The following is a 26,152-nucleotide window of genomic DNA, read 5'->3' as shown; positions in this document are numbered from 1 at the left end:
TTGTCCAAAATGAGTAAGAACCGACTGACAAATGTGTGAGAAGTGGCAATCTGGGCCCAAAATGAGGACCTTTTGGCTTTTTAGATCATAAAATATCCCTAAGATGTGGCTGGGGACTTTTCCCATTTTGATTATTTTTATTTATGATCTACAAAACACAAATCCAAGGGATAACATGTTGAGTGAGAATACTTCTAACATAGTCCCAAGATGCTACAAGACAAATGACATTATTAAAAATTAAACAATATATTCTTAAAAAATTACTAGCCCAGGTATAACCTGTCACCCTACTCCATAAAGAGACAGCAGACTGTACAGACGTGTTGACTGTGTTTCTCAATGTGTTACAGTACAACAATATTCAAAACAGAAGATACTTAAAATGTCTTTAATTTCTGCATATGTTATCTGACTGAAACTCTGTTGTTTCCCTCCTAGGACTGTTCCCAGTATTCACAAGTTCTTAGAGGAAGATGTCTGGTGACATGCCAAACTAAACACACTGCAGTCAAAATGTATTTCAAATGATCAGGTTGTCATGGACATCCATTGAGTTGTATTACAGAGGAGAAATCGGCTCTTTTATGGAAGTCTGACAATCAATGACTAATGAGCCACTTTTACCTCCATTACAATGTTCATCCTTAAGTAAAACATAATCAAACCATACGAGGAGTCACGGAAATGCCAGGATCATATATTAAATGTCGGAGTGTTGTGCAGTGTATAATTGGTGTAATGTGTGTCAGTACAGTCTGAGTGCAGAGCAGTCTGTCTCCCAGCGCCTCGCCGCCCACAGCAGCTTGTCTCTGGACCGTCTCCTAGGCTCACCTGGACCGTTCGTCTGCCTCTGTTCACCTGAAGACAGGTTTGTTCAGTCCTAATGGGTTTCCAAATACAACCTTAATACGATCAAACAGAAGCATTAGGTCCAAACAATACTCTGTCCACTGTCTTGTAGAATAACAGAGGTAGATACATATAATTGATTTGCACACTAACATTAATTATTCCAGTCCACCTCACAAGATGGATACACTATGTAACACCAGGAGTAGGTGATATGTAATCCTCTATCACACTATTTTATTTAAATGTGATATTTTAAGGAAAAGACATAAACAATCTGCATTAGGGGATGGGAGGAAAACGTACTCTGGTTTATTGACATTTCTTTAAACCAATCAGAATCGTCATGGGCGGTGCAAAACTCTGCACAGAGTCGCTGTAAAATAGTCGTGCGAGAGAAAACTCAGATTGGACAGATAGTCTAGCTAGCTGTCTGGATTTACCCTGCAGAGATCTGAGGAGCAGTTAACAATAGTCCTCATAAATCCACCGAATTTAAAATTCCAACACAAACAAAGCGGAAGGAAACGGAAAATACATGCATCGGGCGGAATTTCCTGCTGCACCGGAGCAATCCAGCAGGAGGAACGCGAAGGATATAGACTACCTCATCACAAACTCATATAACATGCCGAAAATGAAGTTTTGCTCATTGATTAGGAACATTACATATTGATAAGAACGTTTATCCTAATATTCTGTGTGTTGGCCAGAAATTGGCGGTTTCACACTGTGACCACTGGAGGACAGTGAATACACTCAGATGAGCTGTCAAGCTTTTATCATATACTACTTTCAAAATTAAAAAGTGAATCAAAAGACACCTCAATGTTTTTAATATTCTGATCACCACCAAGTATGTAAATAAAAGTGGACAAAACATTCACAAAGTGGTATTTTTTATTTATTGCAGGGCTGTTTGTTGCATTACATTGCAGGCTTCATAATGTTTTAATATTACTAGTGATTCATCCAAAGAATAATTATAATAATATTCAGTATAAATATCTGTCTTATTCCAACTAAATAGCGTGTGAGTTGTAGTGAATCATCTTGTTTATTGTTCTCCCCTTTCAGACATGCAATGAACTGGAAATTGTACATGCAGTCTCGTGTTTGAATCATTTAGGTTAAATTTAACCCAATGAACCAAAATTTACTTTTTCGTATGCCAGCCAAATGACTGTTCAAATTTTACCAGCCGTTGTTTTTTTGGCTGGTGAGTAAAGCAAATCAACCAGCCACTTGCATATTTTACCAGCATTTGGCTCCATTTTAACCGTGTACTGATCACCCTGGGTGTCATGTAACCAGAAAAGTAGTCCCAACCCAAATCATCATCTGTCTAAACCTCTCATTACACAAGTGATGCCGATGCTGACACAGACTAGGAGTCAAGAGCAATTTAATTTGTATTCTAATGTAGCTGGCTGAAATGGATTACAATGACTTTTGAAAGAAAGTGATTATATTTTCATGTACATTTATGCAGCAGAGTTCACCCTACCTGTCAGTATGTTGTGTTGGTGCCACTGTGTTGGTCTGCCACCAGCCAGTTGTGGCGAGCTGTCAGTTACTGGGGGTGTGTACCCTGCTTTGTAGGTGGTCCAGAAATGAGATGGAGCCTGTGGGTTGGTTATCTCTCTGACGGCCTGGCCACTGCGATACCGAGCCCAGTTTTCCACCTTTGGGTCGGTTCTCTGGAGCAAGACGGAGGCACAGAAGGGTGTGAGGGACCAAAGGTGTTGTGTCTCTTAAAAAAATGGGTTTTATTTACTGAATGAACTGACTGTGATGAATTAAGCCAATATATGTAAAGGTCCATAGAAACACCACAACCCAATGGTCTTTATACATAAACAATTAAATAAGAGAAAGCCACTTCTCTGACCACTAGATCTAACAAATAGAAAGACTGATACAGGGCTGACAATGCTGGTCTTATTTGCCATTACTATACTTCGTTTTGGGTGTAACTTTATTGTTCATATCCATGTTTACTAGCTAGCAGTTTTCTTCATCCGGGCACATTGATGCATATCTTGTTTGCAGCATGGAGCACTAGAGCCAATATTTAACATTTATTTAATCATATTAAAATATAAATATAATTTCAAGAGTGTCCTGGCTAAACTAGGTACCACCAACAACAACAATGCCTTACAGACAAACAACAAAAGACAAATAAATTATATAATATGCCACAAAATCTGAAATAATCAGATTATAAAATCTCTAATAGAATCAGAATAAAATATTTACTTATAGAAAGAACCTAAATACCACCTTCAAACAACAACCCCAAAGCTTTCAGAAACCATAAAGATACATCAAAGGAGCCTGGAGTGATTGTGATGTATTCCTGATGTGATGTTTGCAGTTTTGCATTTCACTGTAACCTTACCGGCGTGATGTGTTTGGGCCTGTGCACGTCTTTAGTGTGTGACTGCAGCGGACACTGCAGCGGTGTGGAGATGTTACTAAGATCCAGCTGGGTCCGATGCTGTGAGGGGAAGCTGGGATCTCTCAGGTGGAAGATCAGAGGACGTCCGTCAGCCGACCTTCCAGAATAACTCTGACAAACATGAAGACACAAAATGATGAAAAGACTACTGAAAATGTATTCAACTGTCAGTTATTAACAGTGGGCTGCACCTGGTTGTGGGTGGTGGTGTAGGAGGGTGCTGTATCACCCAAGTTTAGGGTGCTCTGATGCAGATGCCTTGCTCTGGAGTTCTTTGCTTTCCTTCGACACTGCCAACCATGATGGGCCAACCTCTGGTCACCGTTCATCAGACTGTTCATGCTGACACCTTGGCCAAAGCTTCTGAGGGTTTATTTGCTTGTCTGAATCATAGACTCTAAAAATATTCTACTATGGTCTCTAATACAGTAGAAAAGGAAATGGGTGCACAGTTCCTACTTGAATCTCAGAGACAGAGCGAGAGATAGAGAGATACATATACATACATTATATTTTATATATCTTAAAAAGATTCAGTTCATTCACTGACATACACCTGTTTCTGTGATCAATCTTAAGTTAAGCACATTATAGGTGTCTTTAATTGAATATGTTGCACTGAGCGAAATGCTGACATATAATACATCTATAATCAAAGCTTTACAGATATGAATCAATAGAAATCAAATCACAAAGATTAGTGGCTGTCTTCGAATGCAACATTTGAAAGTCAAAATGAAATCCCTTTTGAAATATCTAACAGAGCAAAAAAATAAAGAGCACAATAAAGAAATTAGGTGAATCAGTGATGATACCTTCATCGTCTGCTGTGTTGTTACTTACCAGATAAGTCAGGCTGCGTCTGTGGAAACTTTGCTGTCATGGTGACAAGAAAACAAGAAAGCTACAGTGTGAATTTACACCATTCAAACATACACATTATAAATGAGTCCAAGTTTACTTCTGAAGTGTTTGTTAATCAGTCATATAATCAGTACATTTACTAATGTACTTTGTTACAATTTTGAGGTACACGTACTGTCCTTGAGTATATTTATTTTCCGTTACTTAATACTTCTCCACCATATTACAGAGGAAAATTACCAGATATAATAACTAATAATAATCTAGTTAGTTACTCAGATTAAGATTGAACATAAAAATGACAGATTATAAAATATGATGCATTGTCATTGAATAAAGTAACCAATAGTATATTATAAAGCATGTATAATAAGTTCCACAGCAAACAAGATAAATGTTTCAATGTTAATGCATCAATAACAATAAAATAATAATAATTCAATAATATAAGTGTGTAACACTGACAGTGGTGATTCTGCATAAAGAGTACTTTTGGTACATATAGGCTACTTTTTCTATACCTTTCTTAGTTTATTTTCAATTACTATTACTATATATATATATATATATATATATATATTAATATATAGATAGATAGATAGATAGATAGATAGATAGAATTGTGCCATATAAATACATTTGCCTTGCCTAGTTATATTATTTTTTATATTATAAATTATACATATTAAATAATATTATATATTATTTGTTTGCTTGATGCTGCTGCTTGACCCCCTGCAGCCGCAAGAGGAACTGCAGGCTTGGACAGTGAAAGGGAAACCACCGGCGTTCGTGCATCAATATCTCTCGGTCACCCTCCTCCTCCTCCTAGGTTCGGTTAACAACACACTGTTTCTTTGGCTGTATTGAAGGTTAGGCTGTTTCTCGTTCGTCGAAATGGCGTCTAACGGTAAGAAAACCTTTCCCCTTCTGTGCTTAAATAACGTTAACGTTATCGATGTTTTAACAGTGAAGGTTAACAAGCTAACGTTTATAACGTTAACGTTAGCTAGTGACAAGACACCGATTAGTGGTAAATGTTGGTTATAACGTGAGCTAGCTGCTAATTATATCTGTTTAAATTAACGTCACTGCTTAAAGACGTTTTTATTTTCAGATCACTCGGTTAGAATATCAAAGGACCTCACCACATCGCTTCTCCGATCGGAAGAAGGCTAACTAGCACTGACATAACTAGCTAGCTAGCTAGCTATGTGTTGGTTGTAACCGTAAAGCTACCATTTAGCTAGCTTTTAGCTAGCTATTTCTATTGTGCCCATGGTTAAAAGACCTGTGCCACTGGCCATGCACTGACCCAGTTTCAGAGGGCGGCCAAGATCATCATCTTCTTTTTCTTTTTCTTCTTCTTCCTTATTATGGCAGTTTAGACGCTACTAGGCTAATGTTATTAGCATGATGCTCAGATCCTTTACTACAATAAAAGTACTAATACCACACTGTGAAAATACTCCACTACAAGTAAAAATCCTTAACGTTACTTAAGTAAATGTATGAAAGTATTATCATTGTGCAGTAAAATGTTCCCTGTCAGTGTTTTACTGTTTATATGTGATGTTTCTGGAATAATATTACTGTTGCATTAATGTGTGTGTTGCATTTGCTGCTGTAGAGCAATGCATCATATTCTATAAAATCATCATGTTTGTAACGTAACTAAACTGTCAGACAAATGTAGTGGAGTAAAAAGTACAATGTTAAGTGGAGTAAATGTATAAAGTAGCAGAAAATGAAAATACTCAAGTAAATTACAAGTAGTAGCCTACCTTGAGTAAAGGTACTTTCCAACACTTGTTAGATGTTTGTTTACACTTAATACATGTCTTTTTTGTATTAAAAAAACCCAACAAAAAACACCACAAACGGCATGTTTTAAAAGCCGCTTGTCTAACAAATCAAATATTCTAACAGCTTCAGCTACTTTATTACACTGCTGGTTCATTTCTCATCCCACTGTATTTATGTGTTGGAAGATAATAATATTATTATTATTATTAACGGGCATTAAAACGTGTTATATTATTTCTGTTGGGTTAGACTGCAGCCCATATTTTCCAAACAGAAACCAGCATCACACTGATTTATTTGTACTATCTTTAAAATGTACTGTTATTGAGGGGGGATTACAATGTGAAAGATGCTTCGTAGCATTTGGATCAGTACTGTCAGATCTATACTGTTAAAATGTTTTGATAACACTCGATTTTCTTTATTCCATAGATTATTCCCAAACATCTGGCCAGGGGTAAGTAATGTCTCAATCATGAACTATAGTTTCTCAACCTTGGGGTCGAGACCAGATTTATTTAGTTTTTAAATTTATCATACTCTATATAATCTATCAAGAGCTCCATTAATTCTCATACAAACAGCTATACTAGAAACACATATCATTTTTGGGGACATGAGAATCAGGTTGTAAATTTGGTTTAAACCAAGAAAAGTATGAGGAAACCCTGAAATTATCAAAATAATTTAGGAAATCTCATCTGTATATACTCGGAAAATTATGGAAAAATGCTTACTATCATTGAATTACAGTTTTTAAGCGCTGTGTTAATGTTTAATGTGTTTTTTTTTAACCTCTTGCAGCTATGGGTCCTATGGCGGAGGTGGAGGTGGTGGTGCTAACCAGGGCTATGGTCAGTCTTCTGGACAGAGCTACAGCCAGCAGGGCTACGGTGGCTACAACCAGAGCTCTGACAGCAGCCCCGGCTCCTACAGCCAGGGAGGATTTGGCAGCTATGGTCAATCCCAGTCAGGTAGAGGAATACTCTCCAAAACAACACATTGTAGCAGTCATACATTGTGGTGTAGTTAACTTTAACTCTATGTCCTGTCTCCTCTGTTCTCCCTGTAGGATACAGTTCTCCACCCTCTAACCAGGGTGGTGGTGGTGGTGGTGGTGGTTATAATCAGTCCTATAGCCCTGGAGGCTATAACAGCAACCCACCCTCCAACATGAGCTACAACCAGCAGTCATCCTTCTCTGGGTACAGCCAGCAGCAGCCTCCTTCTTCATCCTCCGCAGGGTAAGACACCATCAGCTTTTGCGTCTCTACTCTATTTTTATAGACTTTAGCCCCATTTGTGCAGGAAGTTGCTGCTTTTTAAGCATCCTCTTCATCCTGGGTTAAGCATATAAATCACCATATTAAAACTCTGTTAAATATTCAGTTATGCTGCAGCTAAGACAGCTCACAGTCAAAACATCCTTTCTGACATTTAAGTTTCCAGGTCCTGATATCTCTGTGAAACTGATTTAAACTGAAGATGTATCATTGTAAATAGAGCTTAAACAATCACTATGCAGGTGTCTTGTGGTTTAAGAAAAGTTTGGTAACCACCAGTTTAAGTTTCTACTGCAGCAAGCTTTGGTGCCACAGCTGTGTAGCCTTGGTGGTGGTGGTGGTGTTTTTTTGCTTTTTAATGCCTCTCTTCTCCCAACCTTCAACAGCTATGAAGGTAACCCGCAGGCCTCTGGCTACAACCAGCCACCGAGCGGTGGACAGAGTGGAGGTGGTTACGGCAGCGGTGGAGGTCAGACTGGTGGCTATGGGGGCAGCGGGAGCCACCAACAATCATCCCAACACGGAGGAGGTCACTACAACCAGCCTCCGAGCTACAACTCGCCCCCTCCGCAGAGCTACAGTCAGCAGAGCCAGTATGGTCAAGGTGGAGGTAAGGGACATGTTTATAGTAACTTTTTTTTTTTTTTTTTTTAAATGTTTCCCAAGTGAAATTAAGTTAACATGAGCTCAACATGGGACAAAGTTGGACATGACATACACATTTTCCTGCTCCGGATCGTTCACGGACCTCTCTAACAGCTTTTATAGGGACAGTTTTTTTGTAGTAGAAAAGTAGTTGCAGTGAGATCTGTGGGTTATTGTTTTTGGAAAAACACATTGCTGTTGGGTTTTTCAGATGTCATTTTTTCAGTAATTTGAGCACAAATTCCATTCACCTCCACATGCACTGTGTCCACAGTGTCCCATAGCCACAAAGTTTTCTAGAGTGAATTGGATACAATTAAATCAAACATTTTGTTTTTATAATATAATGTTGACATTTAGAGTGTGTGAAGTGCACTCAAACGGGTAAATCTGTTGAGGTCTGATTGTCTCAACTCTCTCAGGATATGGAGACGAAAGCCCACCGATGAGCGGAGGAGGAGGAGGAGGAGGAGGAGGTGGAGGGTACGCTGGTCCCGATGGAGGTTACGGAGGTCAGGATGGCCGCGGTGGCAGGGGACGCGGGGGTGGATTTGGAGGTCGCGGTGGCGGCGGATATGATCGCGGTTTTGACCGAGGTGGCCGAGGTGGTCCAAGAGGAAGAGGAGGCATGGGGTGAGTGTTTAAAAAATCATCCAGTGCCCATATTGTCAGTCCTGTCTAGTGTAGTAGATCTCCTGGACTCATGAAAGCACACTGAATCTACAGTGATGCGTGTAAATGTTTCCTCTCCTGGGGTTACATGTGGAACTATGTCGAGGAGTATAAAATAGAAGAGAGAGTGCTGTTCCAGTGCTGTTGTAGCTACATGCTAAAGCAATTGAGAGGTGCTGTGTCAAATTTTCCCTGCCACTTACTTTTGAGGAAATTGAGTCTTAGGGATTCTTAAATTGCCACAAAGCATTTGCTACGTTTTCAGTCTGCAGTGACAACTGCAAGGATCTTGGTTTGTTCTCAGATCTGTATGCCATGCATGCACCTCTCTTAGGTGAAAACATACCTGATTAAAAGTTCATCTGTGTTTCATAGCACCTCCCTGAGTTAAACTGAGGACAGATACAGTCAAAGTCCTGTGCTGCAACTCTGGGAAATAACTAAAATAATATAATAAAATCGGTTCTGATCCATTACCAAATGATACCAGGGCAAGAATTACTAATATCGATCCTGATACTTCTTAAAAAAGCTGCTACTGTACTCTGACAGAGGGAGAAGCAATGTGTCATGCTTTTGTAAGGTGAATGCATCATCAGTAGGCTGCTTCTGAATACATTTTTATTCCCACTGGAGTGATTTACTCAGATTGGCATTTCTTTTTACTCTGTTAATTACTTAATCACATGCATGTTAAAACACAAGAGCATTTAAATGACAAATATTTTAATTGTGTGAATTCTCTGAACTAGCACGGTGTTCGCTGCACGCATGCACACGGAGAGTGCATGTACTAAGAAGAGTGTTTATCTTCCCAGAGCATGATCTAATGTTAGACAGATCCATTTTTTTTTTTATCACTAATATTGCTTCTAAAAACTCAGAACAGGGCTTAGTTTTGGTGGTATAGTATCGATCCGACCACCCAACACAAACCAATCATTGCTGCAATGCTGTGGTTATGATAGAAATCAATATCTGAATATTAATACAAACATTTTTACAATAAAATATATACAGTGTAACGAAAAGAAAATAATTGCCGTTCATGCAATGAACTGTGCTCCCCTGTTATACATTTAATTCGGGAAAAATCTTCGTCTGTGTAAAGCAGAACCTTCAGTAACTCATGTTGGGATTTTTTTTTTTTTTTTGGTTTGCTATAAATTTAATAAAATTAACGATTCATTTAAACCACAGATTTTTGTAAAACACCTCTGATGTGTTTGATCAGAAAACATAAAATGTCCAGAGCTCACAAAAGAAAATTGTATGTACATGTTCAAAACATGGTTGCCCACAAACAGGTAGCGTTTAAAATGACGAGTTGAGCTTGTAAACTGGGTGAAATTCAGAGTTGACATCATATCAAACAGGGGTTTGGATTTAAGGTCCTTGTGGCTGAATGCTGGTCAGAAAACATATTTTTAAAGTCTACGTTATGATCATTACCACCAAAAACAAGAAGGCACTTGTGTGAAGCTGCAATGAACATGCCAGTGACTCATATAATTCGTTAATGATGGATCCTTTAATGAAAGTGCTACAACGTGAACCAGGATAAATTGCTGCGTTGGGTCTGGCTGACTGTGGCTAACAGATTTAGGTTTGTTTGTCTGGCTTCGCCTTCAACTGGTTTTATAATCTGTCCTGAGTAATCCGATCACAAGTGGATAGCTCTAAGTACAGGTTGGAATGCACCCTGAACCCATTGAGATTAGGGTTGGGTATCATTTGTTTTTTTTCCCCCAATACTGGTGCTAAATTGATACTTTTAAAACAGTGGCGGTGCCTGAACCGATAAAATCTTTATGTCATGGTCTTGTTGCCTTTTTTTTTTTTTTACACACAAAAAATGTGTACAGCAGACTCTGTGTAGACTATTCCACTACCAGTGTGATGATCCAAACTCTTTTCATGTTCAGAGTTTTTAAAAGGACAACATTTCTGGTCCCAAACTTTCCATCATTATTACAGAAATTATGGTATGATCACACTCAACTCCGCATTACATGAAAGCCAGGTTATAAGCAGAAATACGAAACTCAATGTACCTTTTTAAATCTGCAATTTTTTTGCTTGGAGGAAGTTCTGTTAAACACAAGAAAGGGGAAAACTAGCATTGAAAACAGGTTGAGAATGAATTTGTGGTGGCTGTTTGTACGTAGCCCAGAAATGCAACACATGCTACTTTCCAATTAGCAAAGTAGTCTGTCACTGCTCTCTAAACTGGATTTTCTGGGCAAACTTAAGAAAGATATATAAATGTTCTAAAAATTTAAGTTATGGCTTTTATACGTTTTATAAAGTACAGAACAGAATCAAATCACTTTTTATTTTTTACAACAATAGTGAAGCTATGAAGCAGAATCTGGTATGGTAAGTTGATGTTTTTGTTATAGAGGTTGCACTATATTTCATGTACTTTCTTGTTACTCATTGACAAATTAATTTGCCATTTCATTGTACGTTGTGTTACCTATCACAAACTATATTTCGATCTCCTTCCCCACCATTACAATATCTGGAACTCAATCCCCAATGCGTCATCACAGATTCCTTTAAAGGGATATTTCACCGCTGGAAAGCTGAATATATCTTTAAATTGGGTCACTTATGTAGTATAAATGTTACTTTGTTTTTTAAAATTGGTGCCTTATAGGCCGAGAAAAGCCAGGAAATGTGTTTTTGGCTATGTGGATGAAAGACGCCAAATCCCAGAATGCACTTGCTTCGCTGCTCTGAGTCCACTCCCAAGCCACGCCTACCGTTTACAGACAGACAGACAGACAGACAGTGAGACAATCAACTACTCAACTGTGTTTTATTGTCATTTCAACCATATACATGAAACAACATTTCACCGTGGCTCAAGTGGTTAAAAAACGACATACGAAACAGGATACATTTAGTGCACACACATTAGCTATATGCTCCGTAAAGTTCAGCTAACACATACTAGCATTAGCGCTTGGTAGGCTGTAAACAGAGCCGTAAATTTGCGTGGAATGTAGAATGGTCGGCATCTAACAGTCACAAACTCTACCAGCAGTTAGCAGTTAGTTGGATACGAGCACCCCATTTCTGCAACAGTCCGTGTTTAAAAAAGCCCACCTCCACTAGCTAGCTAGTCTTACCCGGTGACAGAGCCAATACTGAGGCTCCGTAGCAGGCGAAGCCTGGCACAGGTGGCTGGCTGTCGTTAGCTTCCACCTAGCTCCAACTCCTACCCTCGTCCCGCTTTCTGCACACCGCTAAAGATGTTCCCCTACTGGCTAGCAGCATCAAGCAACACCGCAGGCTGATGTGCTGGTCTCCATAGCAGGCAAAGGCTGTCAAGTATTCCGGCTAGCGGCACCGCAGGCTGAAGTTCTGGTCTCCATAGCAGGCGAAGCCTGGCACAGGTGGCTGGCTATCGTTAGCTTCCACCTAACTCCAACTCCTACCCTCGTCCCACTTTCCACACACCGCTGAGGATGTCCCCTTACCGGCTAGCAATGTATCCCGTGGGTACATGTGTGCGGTAGTTTGTGTGCAATTGTTGTTCTAAAATTTCCTTCGGGATGAATAAATCTGTTTCTGCTGAGAAGCTAAGCGATGATTCAAGATGGCTGACACTCGTTTTTACCTCGACAATTTCTGTAAAAAAACGACGTCCAACCCCCTATGGGCTATGCGGAAGTACTGGCTGTAGTCCTTTGCCTCTGGAAAAATTTATAGCGATGACGTAAAATGACGATTTTTGCGTCATTGGTATACATTTTTCCAGACCCACAATACAGAGATTCCCCTCTCAGGGGGACATGAGGGAGGGAAGCACGGTCATTCAAAAATACTACCGTGTTTCTACTGATACAAAGCTTAATGCTAAATCGGTGAAGTATCCCTTTAAGTAGGCCTATGGCAATGGGCACTAATAGAATAGAATTCCATGTCACGAAATTAGGTAGATTTCGGCTGATATCCTCCTGTGTTGTTCAATAAAAGCATAGGTAAATTATGACATATTTTTATCTTTACATATTGATGAGTTTAAATGTTTTTTGAGTGATCTTGGTTTAAGATTTGAGAATGGAGGAACATGTAAGTGTGAGTAAAAAAAAAAAAAAGCGACTGGTGCTTGTGTCCTACCACACTAGATGTGACATCTTAGTATAATGAAATGTCTGTAATGTTTATAAAAGGCACAAACTGTTAGGTAGAGATGTTCCAATACCAACACCAGTATCGGTATCGGCTCCGATACTGCTTAAAGCGCTGGTATCGGGAAGTACTGGAGTTTATGCACCGATCCGATACCACGTAATAAAGCCCTAAAGAAAATCTACGTTAAAGTAGTTTATTTATGTTCTTTTTCCGTTATAACTGACTTCATCAAACTGGATAATACAAGAAAGTTCTGTGGCGTTCATCTTTCACAAAGAGTTTAACCTGAGCCAGACCGACAACAAAGATAGAAATAATATCACATCCATACAGGGATAGTAGTATACAGTTCTTAAAACACAATAAAATATATGACACACTGGTATCGGATCAGTACTCGGTATCGGCCGATACGCAAGTTCAGGTGTCAGAATCGTTATCGGGAAGCAAAAAATGGTATCGGGCCGTCTCTACTGTTAGGTGTTTGAGTCTAAACTAACAACAAAACAAAACTAACAAATTTGCCCACAACAAAACAAAAATTAATTTGATATTTTAGATTTTTCCTCTACGTATTGAAAGTTGGCCCGTAAGCTTTGACGCTGTGAAGTCCAAAGCCAATATGGTGTTCTTCCTCCTCCTGAGTGTCTTTTTGTCTGCAACAACTTGCAAAAATGGCACGTAAACTGTGGTCTTTACACACGCTGCACACACACACACACACACTACACTACACTACACTACATTACCATTACCATTACCTGCCTTTCTTACCTGTTACCACCACCTTCCCTACCAGCCCCCACTGTGTCATACTCTGCTTTAATCAATCTTTGAATCTTCTCCTAGGCTTTTACCTTCTCTCCAGGCTGGCTTTCTGCTCTTAAGCCATTATTTGGGAAATTGCAAAAAGGGGGAAGTCTGCAGACAGTTAATAGTATTCTTGTAGGTAGAGGAAATAATGATTGAAAATACTAATAATTTGGGAGATCATAGGAAAAGCCTCAAAGAACACCTGTTTTGGGGTTTGCTGCAATTTGTGTAAAGAGTAAAGGTTGCCAGAGACCTAAAAAACACCCAACACCCATCCAGGGGTCAACCGTGTTAATGTTTGGGTTGGTTAATTGTTACAAAGCCCAGTTATATGATGAAATAAAATGGGTTCATACAAGTCACTTAAAGACTTGATAGGACTTCAGGGTAAAACTGGCAAATTTCAGCTGCTTGTGAACATAGAATGACAAGGTCTTTAAACTGGCCTCTTGTCCTCAAGGTATATTCAGGAGACCCCGGACAAGGTTTATTGGGGGGTCCAGTAGGACAAGTGCCAACTGAAGAGGGGTGGGTTTAAGTGAGAGACTGTGAGAGTGAAGGTTACCCACAACCCGTTGAGAGCAATCGCTGTCAGCACCAGCCTTCAATGCGTGTCGTTTCTCTCTTCCTCCTCATCAGAATGGGCGATCGTGGAGGATTCAATAAGTTTGGTGGTAAGTGACAACAAAAAAACACTTGAGCAAAAAGGTTTGTTGAGTTTGAGGAGTCAAAGGTAAAAGGAGGGAAGATCAGTACACTTAAAGCATGAAGCAGGGGTGTGGTTTTTGAAGTAATCTAAGTACTTAGAGATGTACAATTTATATGTACTACTAATCTGATTAATACAGAAACATAAACACGTGAACAGAATATGCGTAGCATACTGATGTTAAAAAAACATAAATATGACAGAGGTTGTCAAAGTTATTAAGACTTTTATGTTATTTAAACTAAGCAATATGCTACGCAAGGTAGTGTGATGCATAATATTTTCCATAGCACAGCCTCGCAGGTAAGAACCCTCAGTGTGCTTAGGTGTGGATAATAATCTCAGGTACTGTGAGTGTATTCATGCTCGGTGAGTGAAAGTGTCCAGCAGAGGGAGTTAAATGTCACATTATAGCTTTACATGAAGTACTTCCTCCTCTGCTCTATGTTGGCGATGGAATATTGATGGTGTTTGGATCTGATGGAAACCTGCAGTGTTTGATGGGGTAGTGTGTCAAATCAACAAAAAGAAGTTTTGGATTTACTTTTTTTTTTTTTTTTTTTTTTTTTTAAGAGATGAGAGTTTAATGATTAAAAACTGGTTTCATTGCACAACTGTGGAACGTCGTCAAGCACCAGTAACTTGATACGGTACACGTTGTGCTGTAAATGGAAGGAAAGTTTGGTTTCTCAGGAATTTGGTAATTCATTTGAAACAATAGACAAAGGTGGTATTAAAGCTTGGACTTCTTCTATTGTTTAGGTGAACTTCAGGCTCACTCTCCAGGTCTGTGGTGTTGACAGAGAGATACTTGGCATTTACATTATCCAGCTTGAAGTTGCTTTTATTGATGTATTAATGTATTTTTTATTATTATAAAACAGCAGAGTGGATGCAGGTGCATTAGTGCAAGTGACATCTACAATAGTTATGTTAATGGTGATAACACGATGTGTTTCACCATCAAAAATACAATGTTTACCAAAGGCAGTGGATTTTGTAGGTTTTAATTCCAATATTTAAGTAATGTACTGTAGTAGTAGTAGTAGTAGTAGTAATTTATTTTTCAGTGTCTTTCACCAAAAGGAGCCCAGCCTGCATGGGCTTCCAATACACTAAAAACATAAGAAACAAGATCAATAACAAAAAAAAGAGCAAAAGAACAAATATAATACACCTATATTCATGTCAAACTAAGTGCAACTAACAATGTCAAAGCAAATACACACAATCCTACTGCTTGGAAATTACAGCTATCAAAGAGGCACATTTAACATGCCCTCCCACACTGTTGGTAAGCATCTAACAAAATACTGAGGTAGGTCTGTAAACTGGTACTGAGGTCTGCATTCCTCAGACCTCGAAAAACAAATCTGACATTCTGCAGACGTTTGAAGGAGAAGCATGTGTCTGAGATTGTGATAAAATGGACAATAGAACAAAAAGTGTCTCTCTTAGATCCCACAGATGGTACTTGCTATTCTAATCTGGAATTAAGTGGAAGAGTCCTAGTATAAATAATCCTATACTACATGGATTATGTAATAATAATTATTATGTAGTTGAAGTGCAGCAGGGTCCAGTGTTGGAAACAAATTCTGTGTCGTTGGAATTTTAAATTGCACCAGCGAAGTTGATTAAGAGGTTTTTGATTTGTTACATACACCAACAATTTGTGTAGTGAATAGTAATAAAAAAAAAAAAAATTCAACTACTAAATTCAAATGCTACATTTAATTTAGTATAAAATATGTGCATATTAGCCACGTGTCTAAGTGGGCTGAGCAGTTCGCTCAATGTATAAAAGACATAGACACAGTATGTCACAGTTGTGACGCAAAGTATGCCATGAAATGTACACGCTCAAGTGAAAATATGCAAATGTTCAAAGGATTCACAAAGGTCAATGTGCTGGCCGAGGATATCCAGAGGTCAGAGTTCATTGTCCTGGTCTGAGAAAAGAAGGTTTCTCTGACTCTGTGTTGGCTACAGAGGAGTTTATGTGAGTGTAGGAGCTGAAATAGTTTATTGCTTGGGTGGTGCAGAATGTTCATAATCCTACTAGCTGTGGTTCTGCACCTTCTGGTGTACAAGTCCTCGAAAGTGGTGAGTGTAGATCCGAGAGTCCACCACTCTCTGTAGGTCTCTAGGACCCCCAACTTAAGATGATCTATGAATCTCACAAAACAACAATAAAAAGCTATAACATAATAACACAGAAATAAAGACATATTGTAAGAGTAAAAACACTTTTTACAGCAACAACTCAAGTTTTGTAGTTGCAGTGTAAAGCACACAAATTATGGGTGAAAGGTGCCATTGTAATTAACACATAGTCATGTGAACAAATTAGGACACCCATGCTAAAGTTGACTAAAAAGAGAAATAAAAAAAATCATCTTTAGCAAATTGATCTTAATGCCTTAATTAAAAAAATGAGGAAAAATCCAATCTTTAAGGACACCAATTTTCTTTGTGAATGAATAATGTATCATAAATAAATAAATGTTCTTCCTTAAAATACAGGGGGCATAAGTAAGTACACCCCTATGTTAAATTCCCATAGAGGCAGGCAGATGTTTATTTTTAAATGCCAGTTATTTCATGGATCCAGGATACTATGATCCTGATAAAGTTCCCTTGGCCTTTGGAATTAAAATAGCCCCACATCATCACATCCCCTTCACCATACCTAGAAATTGGCATGGTTGCATTTCAGTTAGCCTAATAGCTGGTTTGATTTGCATTGAGAGATGATTTTATGGAAAGTAACCCATGCTAATCTCTAGGTATGGTGAAGGCTATGTGATGATGTGGGGCTATTTTAATTCCAAAGGCCAAGGGAACTTTATCAGGATCATAGTATCCTGGATCCATGAAATAACTGGCCTTTAAAAATAAAAATCTGCCTGCCTCTATGGGAATTTAACATAGGGGTGTACTTACTTATGCCCACTGTATTTTAAGGAAGAACATTTATTTATTTACGATACATTATTCATTCACAAAGAAAATGGTGTCCTTAAAGATTGGATTTTTCCTCATTTTTTTAATTAAGGCATTAAGGACAATTTGCAAAAGATGATTTTTTTTTTATTCCTCTTTTTAGTCAACTTTAGCATGGGTGTCCTAATTTGTTCACATGACTTATAGATTGTAGATTGTTGATTTGAAAAAAATAATCAATACAAATTAATTAGAAAGCATCTCATTGTTTGTATACTTAATGTATGGTTGGTTCTACATGAAATGCATTTACCAATCACTCAGTCTCAAGTGAGATTGAGACTTGAAATCTTAGTTTCGTTGTTAACACTGATACCTGAACACATTAGTCATGGTGACATGGCGCTATCATGATGAAGGTGTGGAAGCTTTTGAAAGGGAGATTTTCTTTTCATAAACAATAACTAGTCATCCACCAGTTGTGCCAAGTGTGGTCAATTAACTTATAAAACGTCAGTCATCAGTTTGGTAACCTCTGTTCGTGTTCGCCTGGTTTCACGGTCACTTCTTGTCAGATTTGAAGTGGTTCAAAAGTTGTGTTGATGGAAGGGCTTTGGCTTTGGCTTCTTAATACAATGCAAAGTTTGTTTTAAAGAAGGAACATCTTAGTTTCAGATACTCTGGTAAATCAAGCTGCCAATGACGCAGACTTCAGTCCATCTTCTAAAAGGTGACAGGACTTTACACACCAAAGAACGTCTTAAGGTGTTTCAGTTAACCTCTGAAAAACTTCAACATTGGAAGTTGGTTTTCTGAATGGGTAAAGTGTGTGTAACTGTTGTACTAAATAACAAAGCGCTTTGAAATCCTTCTCTGAATGACGAACATGGTGTTCTTACTCTGAAGATGTACTGTATGTTGGGGACAATTTCCAAGAATCCTCTGTGAAGCTGTGTAAAAAATATGGTAGACAAAGGAATGAATGAGAGAATGACAAATGACCGTGTCAGTTTAAGGTCTACACTCAATAAGGGCATTGTGTTGGACTTGGTTCCACAAGTTGGTAATGTCTGTGTGAAAGGAAAGTATTCATAGTTTGTCGAGAAATGCATCAACACAAACGTTTGACTTGTTTTAAATATCAAATTCAAGAGATTTACACAAGGCTGTGTTTACTCAACAAACAACCCAACCAATTAAAATTATATTCTGTGACAGGTATGGTGGTTATTCTGATGCACAAAATCAACTTGAAGGCAGTATTTCTATAATGTGCATAATCTTGTTTTGTGCACTTGTTTGTGAGACTTCAAGATAACATCAGCTATTTCCTCTCCGTGCAAGTGGTAATCTTGAAAGATGGTATGAAATAATGACTGTTGAAAGACAGGGTGGTAAAAAGTTTGTTTTGTTTATGACAAATATGCTGTACAGGCTGTCCATGGTAAGCTCCTTAGAGCATAGCTCTACATACCAAGTGGCTAGAAGCTTAATACTTACTGTTGTGGTGGGAACAAGGAGAGAAGTTACACTGTGTGAGTTGTTTATGTAGTTTCTCGTTTATTCATTTCCACAATTAATTTCAGTTTTTTTTGCCCTCTCAAGGACCAAGAGAGCCGGGACATGGACATGGAGGACCCAGCTTCAGTAAGTTTTGTTGGGTTTTTTTCACTCCACACCAGACATTATACAACCATCATCGCATCTCATCACATCTCTCACCATCTCATGTGACATCCGGGTTCCCTGTTCGCCTCTTGTTGATTTTCTGAACATCTCTTGCTGTTATCTTCCAACAGTGCAAGACCAGGATAACTCTGATAATAACACTATCTTCGTGCAAGGCCTGGGAGATGACTACACTGTTGAATCAGTGGCAGACTTTTTTAAGCAGATTGGGATCATTAAGGTAGTGTATGTTAGTGTATATAATAGTAAACGACTGTACAGTAGAATGAGGTAGGGCATAAATGATATTGGAGCCTTGTTCCTGGGATCAATTGGAATTATGTCATTTCAAAATTAGAAACGTTTTATCAACATTTGATGTTGGCTTTGGGCAAATTTGAAGAATAGAATAAAAATAAAAAAATTCTTAGAATAAAAGCTCAAATTGTGGCAGCACAATTAATTAGACCAGAGATCTTCAATAGGGGGTCTGCGACCTTTAGGGGGTCCTCAGAGTTACTCCAGGGGGGCCTCCAAATTATTGTTTGCTAATTTTATGAATTTTTTCCTCTTTTAATTAAAATGTCTGAAAATATACATTAACATGGTGCCTTCCCCATGTATGTTTAGCATTAAAATATGATGTATAAATAAGGTATGAATGTCCATCCATCCACCCAGTTTAATATGCAGCTTAGTTTAATACAATATATGTAGTGGGGGGTCCCAGCTCTGTCTCTCTTTCAGCTAAGGGGTCCTTGGCCTAAAAAAAACATTAAGGACCCCTGAATGAGACTATGAGACTGCTTCCAGGAAAGTGGGAAACGCTAACAAGCACAGATTTAATCATAACTGAAATGGAGCCTGATGAATTAGTGCAATGTGTATTTGATTGCTTTTTAACTTGGTGTGTGAATGTCGTGTGAAAGCTTGAAACTGATCAAATTCAACTTTAAAACATGTAACTTTTGAAATTTAGATTTTATACAATCACATACATGACAGTTAATATCAGCTCAAATTTGACACCTTTTTGCAACTAGATTATTATTGTTTGTGTCACTACATATTAGGTCATATGACCTAATTAAACCACTGCATTGTCCCTGTCTTGTTTATGCTCTTAGATCAACAAGAAGACTGGCCTGCCCATGATCAACCTGTACACAGACCGAGAGACAGGGAAGCTGAAGGGGGAGGCCACTGTGTCCTTTGATGACCCCCCCTCAGCTAAGGCTGCCATCGACTGGTTTGATGGTGACTCATAGCTTTTAATGTTTAGTCCTTGACCGCTTCAATAAGTCAGAAAGGGTAGCATTATATTTTCAATAAGGTTGCAGTTAGGAATGTAATGGAGGAAGTGTATTCAGCAGTACTTTGGTTTTAATATGAATGTGTGGAACAAGTGGACTGTGCAGCAAGAGTGGGTTGAAATCTTTATTTATTATTATTCGGCCGTTTCAATACTTTTTTCCTCCACCTTAGAAACTGATTTGGAATCTGTTGTAACTGTCATGATGTTCCTGTTTGTCTTGTATTGTGTTTAAAGCTTTAGTGCGTAACTTTTTGATATTAATGAACGTCTGTTACATTCAAGCCATTGCCAAATGAGTTGCTACAAAGCCAGTTAAGACTATCAGCTCCATACAACTCTCTCTGTATTTCTCAGCATGGCTATGTTCAGAAGATTGTGGGTCCGGCGACTTTCCCGCGCAGAAACGGCCGCGGAAGGCTTGTATCATGTGGACGCGCCGACAGTGTTGTTGTTTTGATGCTACAAAGCGATCCCCGACGTTAGCATCCCACTGACTGCCATTCATTTTGACGTCACTTTGACAACGAATAACTACATTTGAAGCGTTAAAAGACTTTATTTGTCCATTGTTTATTTCTAAAGAAACATGACAATGTATAAAAGGCTCCATTACCTTGTATCTCGCGTTATGGCTCCGTAGTATACGTTTTTGTAAAAATAGGCTAACGTTTGTGTCATAACCACGCGACTTACTGTCGCATAGTAGAGGAATTACCGTACAGTACAGGAGAAGCTCGCAGGCAGTTTCGACTTACATTAGCTGTTTACGTTTAATTACTAATGTTAACTAGCATTTTCGTTAGCAATAATTAGCCTGTGTCCATGTTATCTCCTTACATATACCTACGCTCTCCGTCTCTGCAAGATTGGGAATGATTGAGATTTCTCTTGGCACAGCTACCAGAAGACTTACAACTTTCAGACAGGTTGCTCACGGCACATTTATGTTGTCTCTCTCAGTTGGAGGCTGCGCAGTAACGCTCAGCCATCACCGGAAAAGTGCTTCTAATGGCCTTCACTGGTCTCCGTTCAGAGCAACGGGATCTGTTGGTCCATTCTTATATACTGTCTATGCTCAGATGTCATAAGGATGACGTCTTTGTTTTTCTTTGACAGGTAAGGACTTCAATGGAAATCCTATCAAGGTGTCTTTTGCCACCCGCAGAGCTGACTTCGGAGGCCGAGGTGGCATGAGGGGAGGACGAGGAGGACGAGGAGGTGAGTCTGTTTTTTTTAATCCTAAATTTGATTTTTTTTTTTAAGTTGGTAATATGTTATAGCAGTATGATGTTTTTTTTTTTTAGAAGTCCTGTTTCATTTTAGACAAATTAAGGTTGAAACAATCTCACCACCAGGTTCGTTTTTGAAGCTGCTCAGTAGCTTTCCATCATATCAAAAAATGAAGACTGGGAATACTTCATCTGCTGAGGAAGATGGTTCCTCAGCAGGGAGATGAGGAAGATGGTTCCTCAGCAGATGAAGTTTGCCCAGTCGTCATTTTTTAAGAACTTTTAAGGACTTCTCCTTCATGTTGTCTTAACAGTAATGATTAAAAGTTCATTCATGACCTTGGAAACAGACTCTGACAAAACAATCTCACCACAAGGTCCATTTTCTAGCAGAACTTTTAAGTCTCAATCTTTGATAAAACTTTTTCCAATTGCTATTTCTACATTTATTTTTACACCTGCGAGGGAATGAACACCTGATCATGGCTGGGAAGGCTTCACTGTTACACTGACAGAAGATCTCCTGGTTTGGTTCTGTGCTCTGTGTAGGGCCAATGGGTCGTGGTGGATTCGGGGGGGGTCGAGGTGGAGGTTTCCCAGGAGGCAACGGGGGCAACGGAGGCAACGGAGGCAATGGGGGGCAACGGGGGCAATGGGGGCGGTGGAGGAGGAGGACAACAGAGAGCCGGAGACTGGAAGTGTTCGAACCCGTAAGTTCAGGATTTATTTCTTCATGAGGGATCTGGATAGAAACATTTTATACTACAAAATAAGTTTTAAAAAGTATTGACTTTTTGTTCAAGGATCTCAGTGAAATCTCCGCTTTTATTAAATGTTTTGCATACACTGTACTGTGTTCATAGTTCATAATACAGCTTCATACAAATACTGTAAGATTTGTTTTATTGCTTTGGTATATTGGAACATATATACATATAAATCTCAAACAAAAATATAATTTCGTAGATGATTGTGCAAAGACCATTAAGAATACATGACAGAAGTGTAAAGATCATTTTTATCTTGTGGTTATGTATTGATTTCTGTCCTTTCTGCACGTTTCTCTTCAGCAACTGTGGCAACCTGAACTTTTCGTGGCGTAATGAGTGTAACCAGTGCAAGGCCCCGAAACCTGAGGATGCTGGTGGGATGTCCCCAATGGAAAGAGGTTAGACTTCTGCAGTTTTTACATTGTAGTCTGTTATTGGAGGTGTATAGTTTTTATGCTATTAACTTGAACAGAAGGTTTTCCGTTAAAGTGTTATTTCATCCAAATTACAAAGATATATATTTTTTTCTTTCTTATTTACTCACTTTTGACTCTGGTCGTGCAGGTCGTCCAGTTTTTATTGGAGCTACTTTCTACCGGAGATATAGTCCCTATAAAAACAGTTTACCACACTTTTTATGATATAAATGATTGGATTAATAGTTGATTAATTACAAAGTGCATTGTGTGTTGTTTATTGTGATATGGACCCCCCCTGGGTCTGAAAATAAAGTATATCCATATCCTTTGAACAGGAGTCATGTTACTTTGTTGTTGTTTCTTTTTGACTCACTCACTCACAGTTAACCCTGCAGGGTCAGACTGCTGACACTTTTGTCTGCAGTGTAAACATAGTAAAAGTGAAATTTTCTGTCATGTAATACATTGTTAACGAATTGCTTGTTCTGGTGTCAGGAGGTTATGGAGGAGGAGAGCGCAGAGGGGGGTTTGAGCGGGGCGGCTTCAGGGGCCGAGGCGGCGACCGCGGGGGCTTCAGAGGGAGCCGAGGGGGTGACCGCGGAGGATACGGCCCTGGAAAGATGGACGCAAGGTCAGATACACTTAAACAAACGGCACTCTTTTATTAAAATTGTTTCAACATCAAAGGTACATAATACAGTGTTTCCCACATATTAGCTATACCTGGGCAACACACTCAATATAATAAAGGATGGGTGTTTTTTATACTCCCTTGTCCATTTGCAGAATTAAACCGTTTTTGGTTGGTGTAATTATTCATCCGGTCCACATTGGTCTAAAACAGACAAAAGAAGTGGGTGTCTACCAAAGTTACTGTCTTTTTAGTGCCAAATTCCCTGGTAACACACATGAGTGCCTCATCATGCCATCAGGAAGGAGGTTTAGATTCCCATGTTATCGATTGTTACAACACAGTTTTTTTTGTCGAATTCAACTTTGGTAAAACTTCGCTCTGTTGACAAAATAGCAATTTGAAAAGCAATTTGTGGTCAATACCTGAAAGTTCCACATATATTTGTATAACACACACACACACACACACACACACACACACACACACACACCTGTTCACCCTGTAGTTGTTGTTCATTGGTTGGAGGCTGATGATGTAATCTGTGTGTTGTTATTTGCAGGGGTGACCACAGACAGGAACGGCGGGGCCGTCCCTACTAAATCATCCTCCACAGGACAAAGTCTCCCCTGTCCCACCTCCAGTAGAAAGACCAGTGTGTGTCCCCTGTCCATACACCTTCCACCTTTTATATTACTCCGTTAACTTTGTTCCTTTACATTCGATGTGTAGAGAAATGTGACTATCCCTGTTTTTGTGTTTGCTCTTGTTCATGTGACTCGTTGACATCCATCCACAGTTCCTTCTTCTGCTCAGTGAGGTCTCATTGCACACAACTCGACAACTTAAAGCTGGGGTAGGCCGTTTTTGGGCAAACCTCTATAATAACCTTTCATAATTTTGTAATTCAAATGTTCTGAGAAAAACTGGACTTCTATACTTTGTTTTCAGGCTTTAGAAAATTTTGCCCATGGAAAAAAAGAAGTCTAAAAGAGAGTCGCTAATAGGTTAGCATTCTGCTAACCGTAGCCAAAGGCCCACAGCTGCAGCTAATTTAAGCTAATGTTTTTGAAGCTAGCTACTGTATAACCTAGAATCACAGTATGTCATATCAAAGGGCTTTACAAAGAAAACAGTACAGTAATTCTCATAGAATTGTTGCTAGATAACAACATTCATCAGGTTAGTCTTGCTATCTCCACAGCGCTGTGACAGCGTCTCCAATAGTGGAGATAGCGAGGGGGGGGGCAGGCTTTATCCCTGCAATGTGAGGACAAAGGGGGGGGGGGAGCTGCAGAAGGAGGGCTGGATATTCACATTCTGCAGATTTTTGTGTGTGTGCCTTTTTCAGAAAACTGCCTACCCCAGCTTTAACACAAGCTTTCAGAAACGTTTCAGACAAGTCCAGTTTAACCACGTTCTCTAAACCACTTACTACATCTGCAGGGAGATTATGTTTCAGGTCTCATTTCAGTCTCAGATTTAAAAGAAATGTCCTGAAAATTCTTCTCTTTGGTGTAGATTCATTAACGTTTTAAAAGGAATTCCTAACATTGTAAAATAATAAATGTCAACATTATTATTAATTTCTCATGACCTGCTGTACTTGCAGGAATTAAACAAATCTGGCACTTGTATCCTATAACTATAGTAAATTTTGTGAATATAAACATTTACTAATGTATTATTAAATATACATAAAATTGTATTGTTCTAGTTTGGAAATGGAAACAAAAGTGAATGTTGCTTTTAACATGAGAGCTTGTACTACTGTTAACATATAGAACAGATTACAAGTAATGGATGATTTTTTACATGTTTTTTGTGTTTTCACTTAAAACATGTCTGATAGCTTGTGTTGTAAATGTGTTGCTGTCACTGTTGCTGCATGCTTAGATGTCAGCTGTGGAAACAAGTTAAGCTGGTGCTGCAACGGTTTACAGTCAAGATAACCAAACTAGAAAATCTGTTTGCTTTTTACAGTCAGTGATTGTGTGACTTCAGTCACTTGTCAAAAACTAATTAAACTCATTGCAACCATCACATTGAATACCAATACTATGCCAAGATGCCATAGTATTGGTATGTCATGAGAAAAGATCTTAAGATTATGATGAATTAAAATCCTCTTTTGTTAGTGAGGCTCTGCAGATGTATTTAACATGTTTTTGTTGAGACAGAACTCAACTACTGTATTTATTATTTATGAGTTTTTGTATTGTGCATGTGCTGGTTTTCAAATGAAGGAGTTTCTTAAAATCAAACAATGCATCTGTGGTTCTTACTGACGCGTGCAGCTTTTAATGGGAAATTTCTACTTGAGCTCAGATGCCAGAACCTGCAGACATAAAGACGAGGCAACAGTCAGTTACTAAAAGCTCGACTGTGCATATTGTTTCTCAGTAATGGGTCAAGTTTAAGTCCTCGTAATTCAAAGAAATGTTGCGTATCTTGATTCTTTGAGATGTCAAACATGTAATTATCAGCTTTAATGATCTCATTTGTAGACTGGCTTTTATCTCACCAGCATTGTTATGAGCTGAGGCATTAACCTTTTGTTTGATTGCCACTCCTGTTTAGAACTTGGCACACTGTTTAAGTTCAAAGAAGAAACAGATTTTTAATGAACATATCAATCAATCATCATCATCAACAAGTTGGTTGTAAGTATCATTTACAGCTGTTGCCCTGACAATGAACATGTCCTAAAATCCACTTTAGATAAGGGATCAAATTTAAAAGGTGTTTCATTCTGGCACAACAACTAGCTATGTGCAGTTAAAATCCCCAAACTTAACATTCTATTTTTTATTATTTTCGGCTGAAAAACTGTCAGTGTAGGCTCCTTATATAATAATGGCCATAATAATGAACTTTATAGCATCTTCAAGCTGCAGCTTCTTCAGCTGCAGTTCCTCTA

General features: G+C 38.7%; 2 protein-coding genes across 7 annotated transcripts; one reads left to right on the top strand and one right to left on the bottom strand.

The window, feature by feature from the left end:
• Positions 1-93: 93 nt before the first annotated feature.
• LOC144530816 (uncharacterized) lies at positions 94-5,606 on the bottom strand. 6 transcript variants are annotated; one of them, XM_078270569.1, is made up of 6 exons: positions 5,496-5,606; positions 4,160-4,192; positions 3,508-3,676; positions 3,257-3,427; positions 2,360-2,552; positions 94-905 (listed from the first exon to the last, which is right to left on the bottom strand). In XM_078270569.1, exons 3-6 carry the CDS (start codon positions 3,655-3,657, stop codon positions 697-699), a joined length of 723 nt encoding a protein of 240 aa, XP_078126695.1. In that variant the 5' UTR covers positions 3,658-3,676; positions 4,160-4,192; positions 5,496-5,606; the 3' UTR covers positions 94-696. The 6 variants fall into 6 exon arrangements, with proteins under 6 accessions (XP_078126695.1, XP_078126696.1, XP_078126694.1 ...); XM_078270570.1 differs by lacking the exon at positions 5,496-5,606 and adding an exon at positions 5,329-5,477; XM_078270568.1 differs by having other exon boundaries at positions 95-905; positions 3,508-3,665.
• Positions 4,947-24,510, top strand: fus (FUS RNA binding protein). Its single transcript, XM_078270566.1, is given in 16 exon segments — positions 4,947-5,090; positions 6,419-6,443; positions 6,791-6,960; positions 7,059-7,230; positions 7,656-7,879; positions 8,337-8,547; positions 14,185-14,219; positions 18,806-18,847; positions 19,000-19,109; positions 19,996-20,125; positions 21,300-21,401; positions 21,962-22,047; positions 22,049-22,122; positions 22,483-22,580; positions 23,097-23,232; positions 23,795-24,510. Coding segments are annotated over 16 exon segments (1,668 nt in total). The 5' UTR covers positions 4,947-5,077; the 3' UTR covers positions 23,835-24,510.
• Positions 24,511-26,152: the final 1,642 nt, after the last annotated feature.

Source organism: Sander vitreus, chromosome 15, assembly GCF_031162955.1.
Source record: "Sander vitreus isolate 19-12246 chromosome 15, sanVit1, whole genome shotgun sequence".
Lineage (NCBI taxonomy): Eukaryota > Metazoa > Chordata > Actinopteri > Perciformes > Percidae > Sander > Sander vitreus.
Note: the sequence above shows the minus strand (reverse complement) of the source record. Positions and strands in the feature narration are given on the sequence as shown.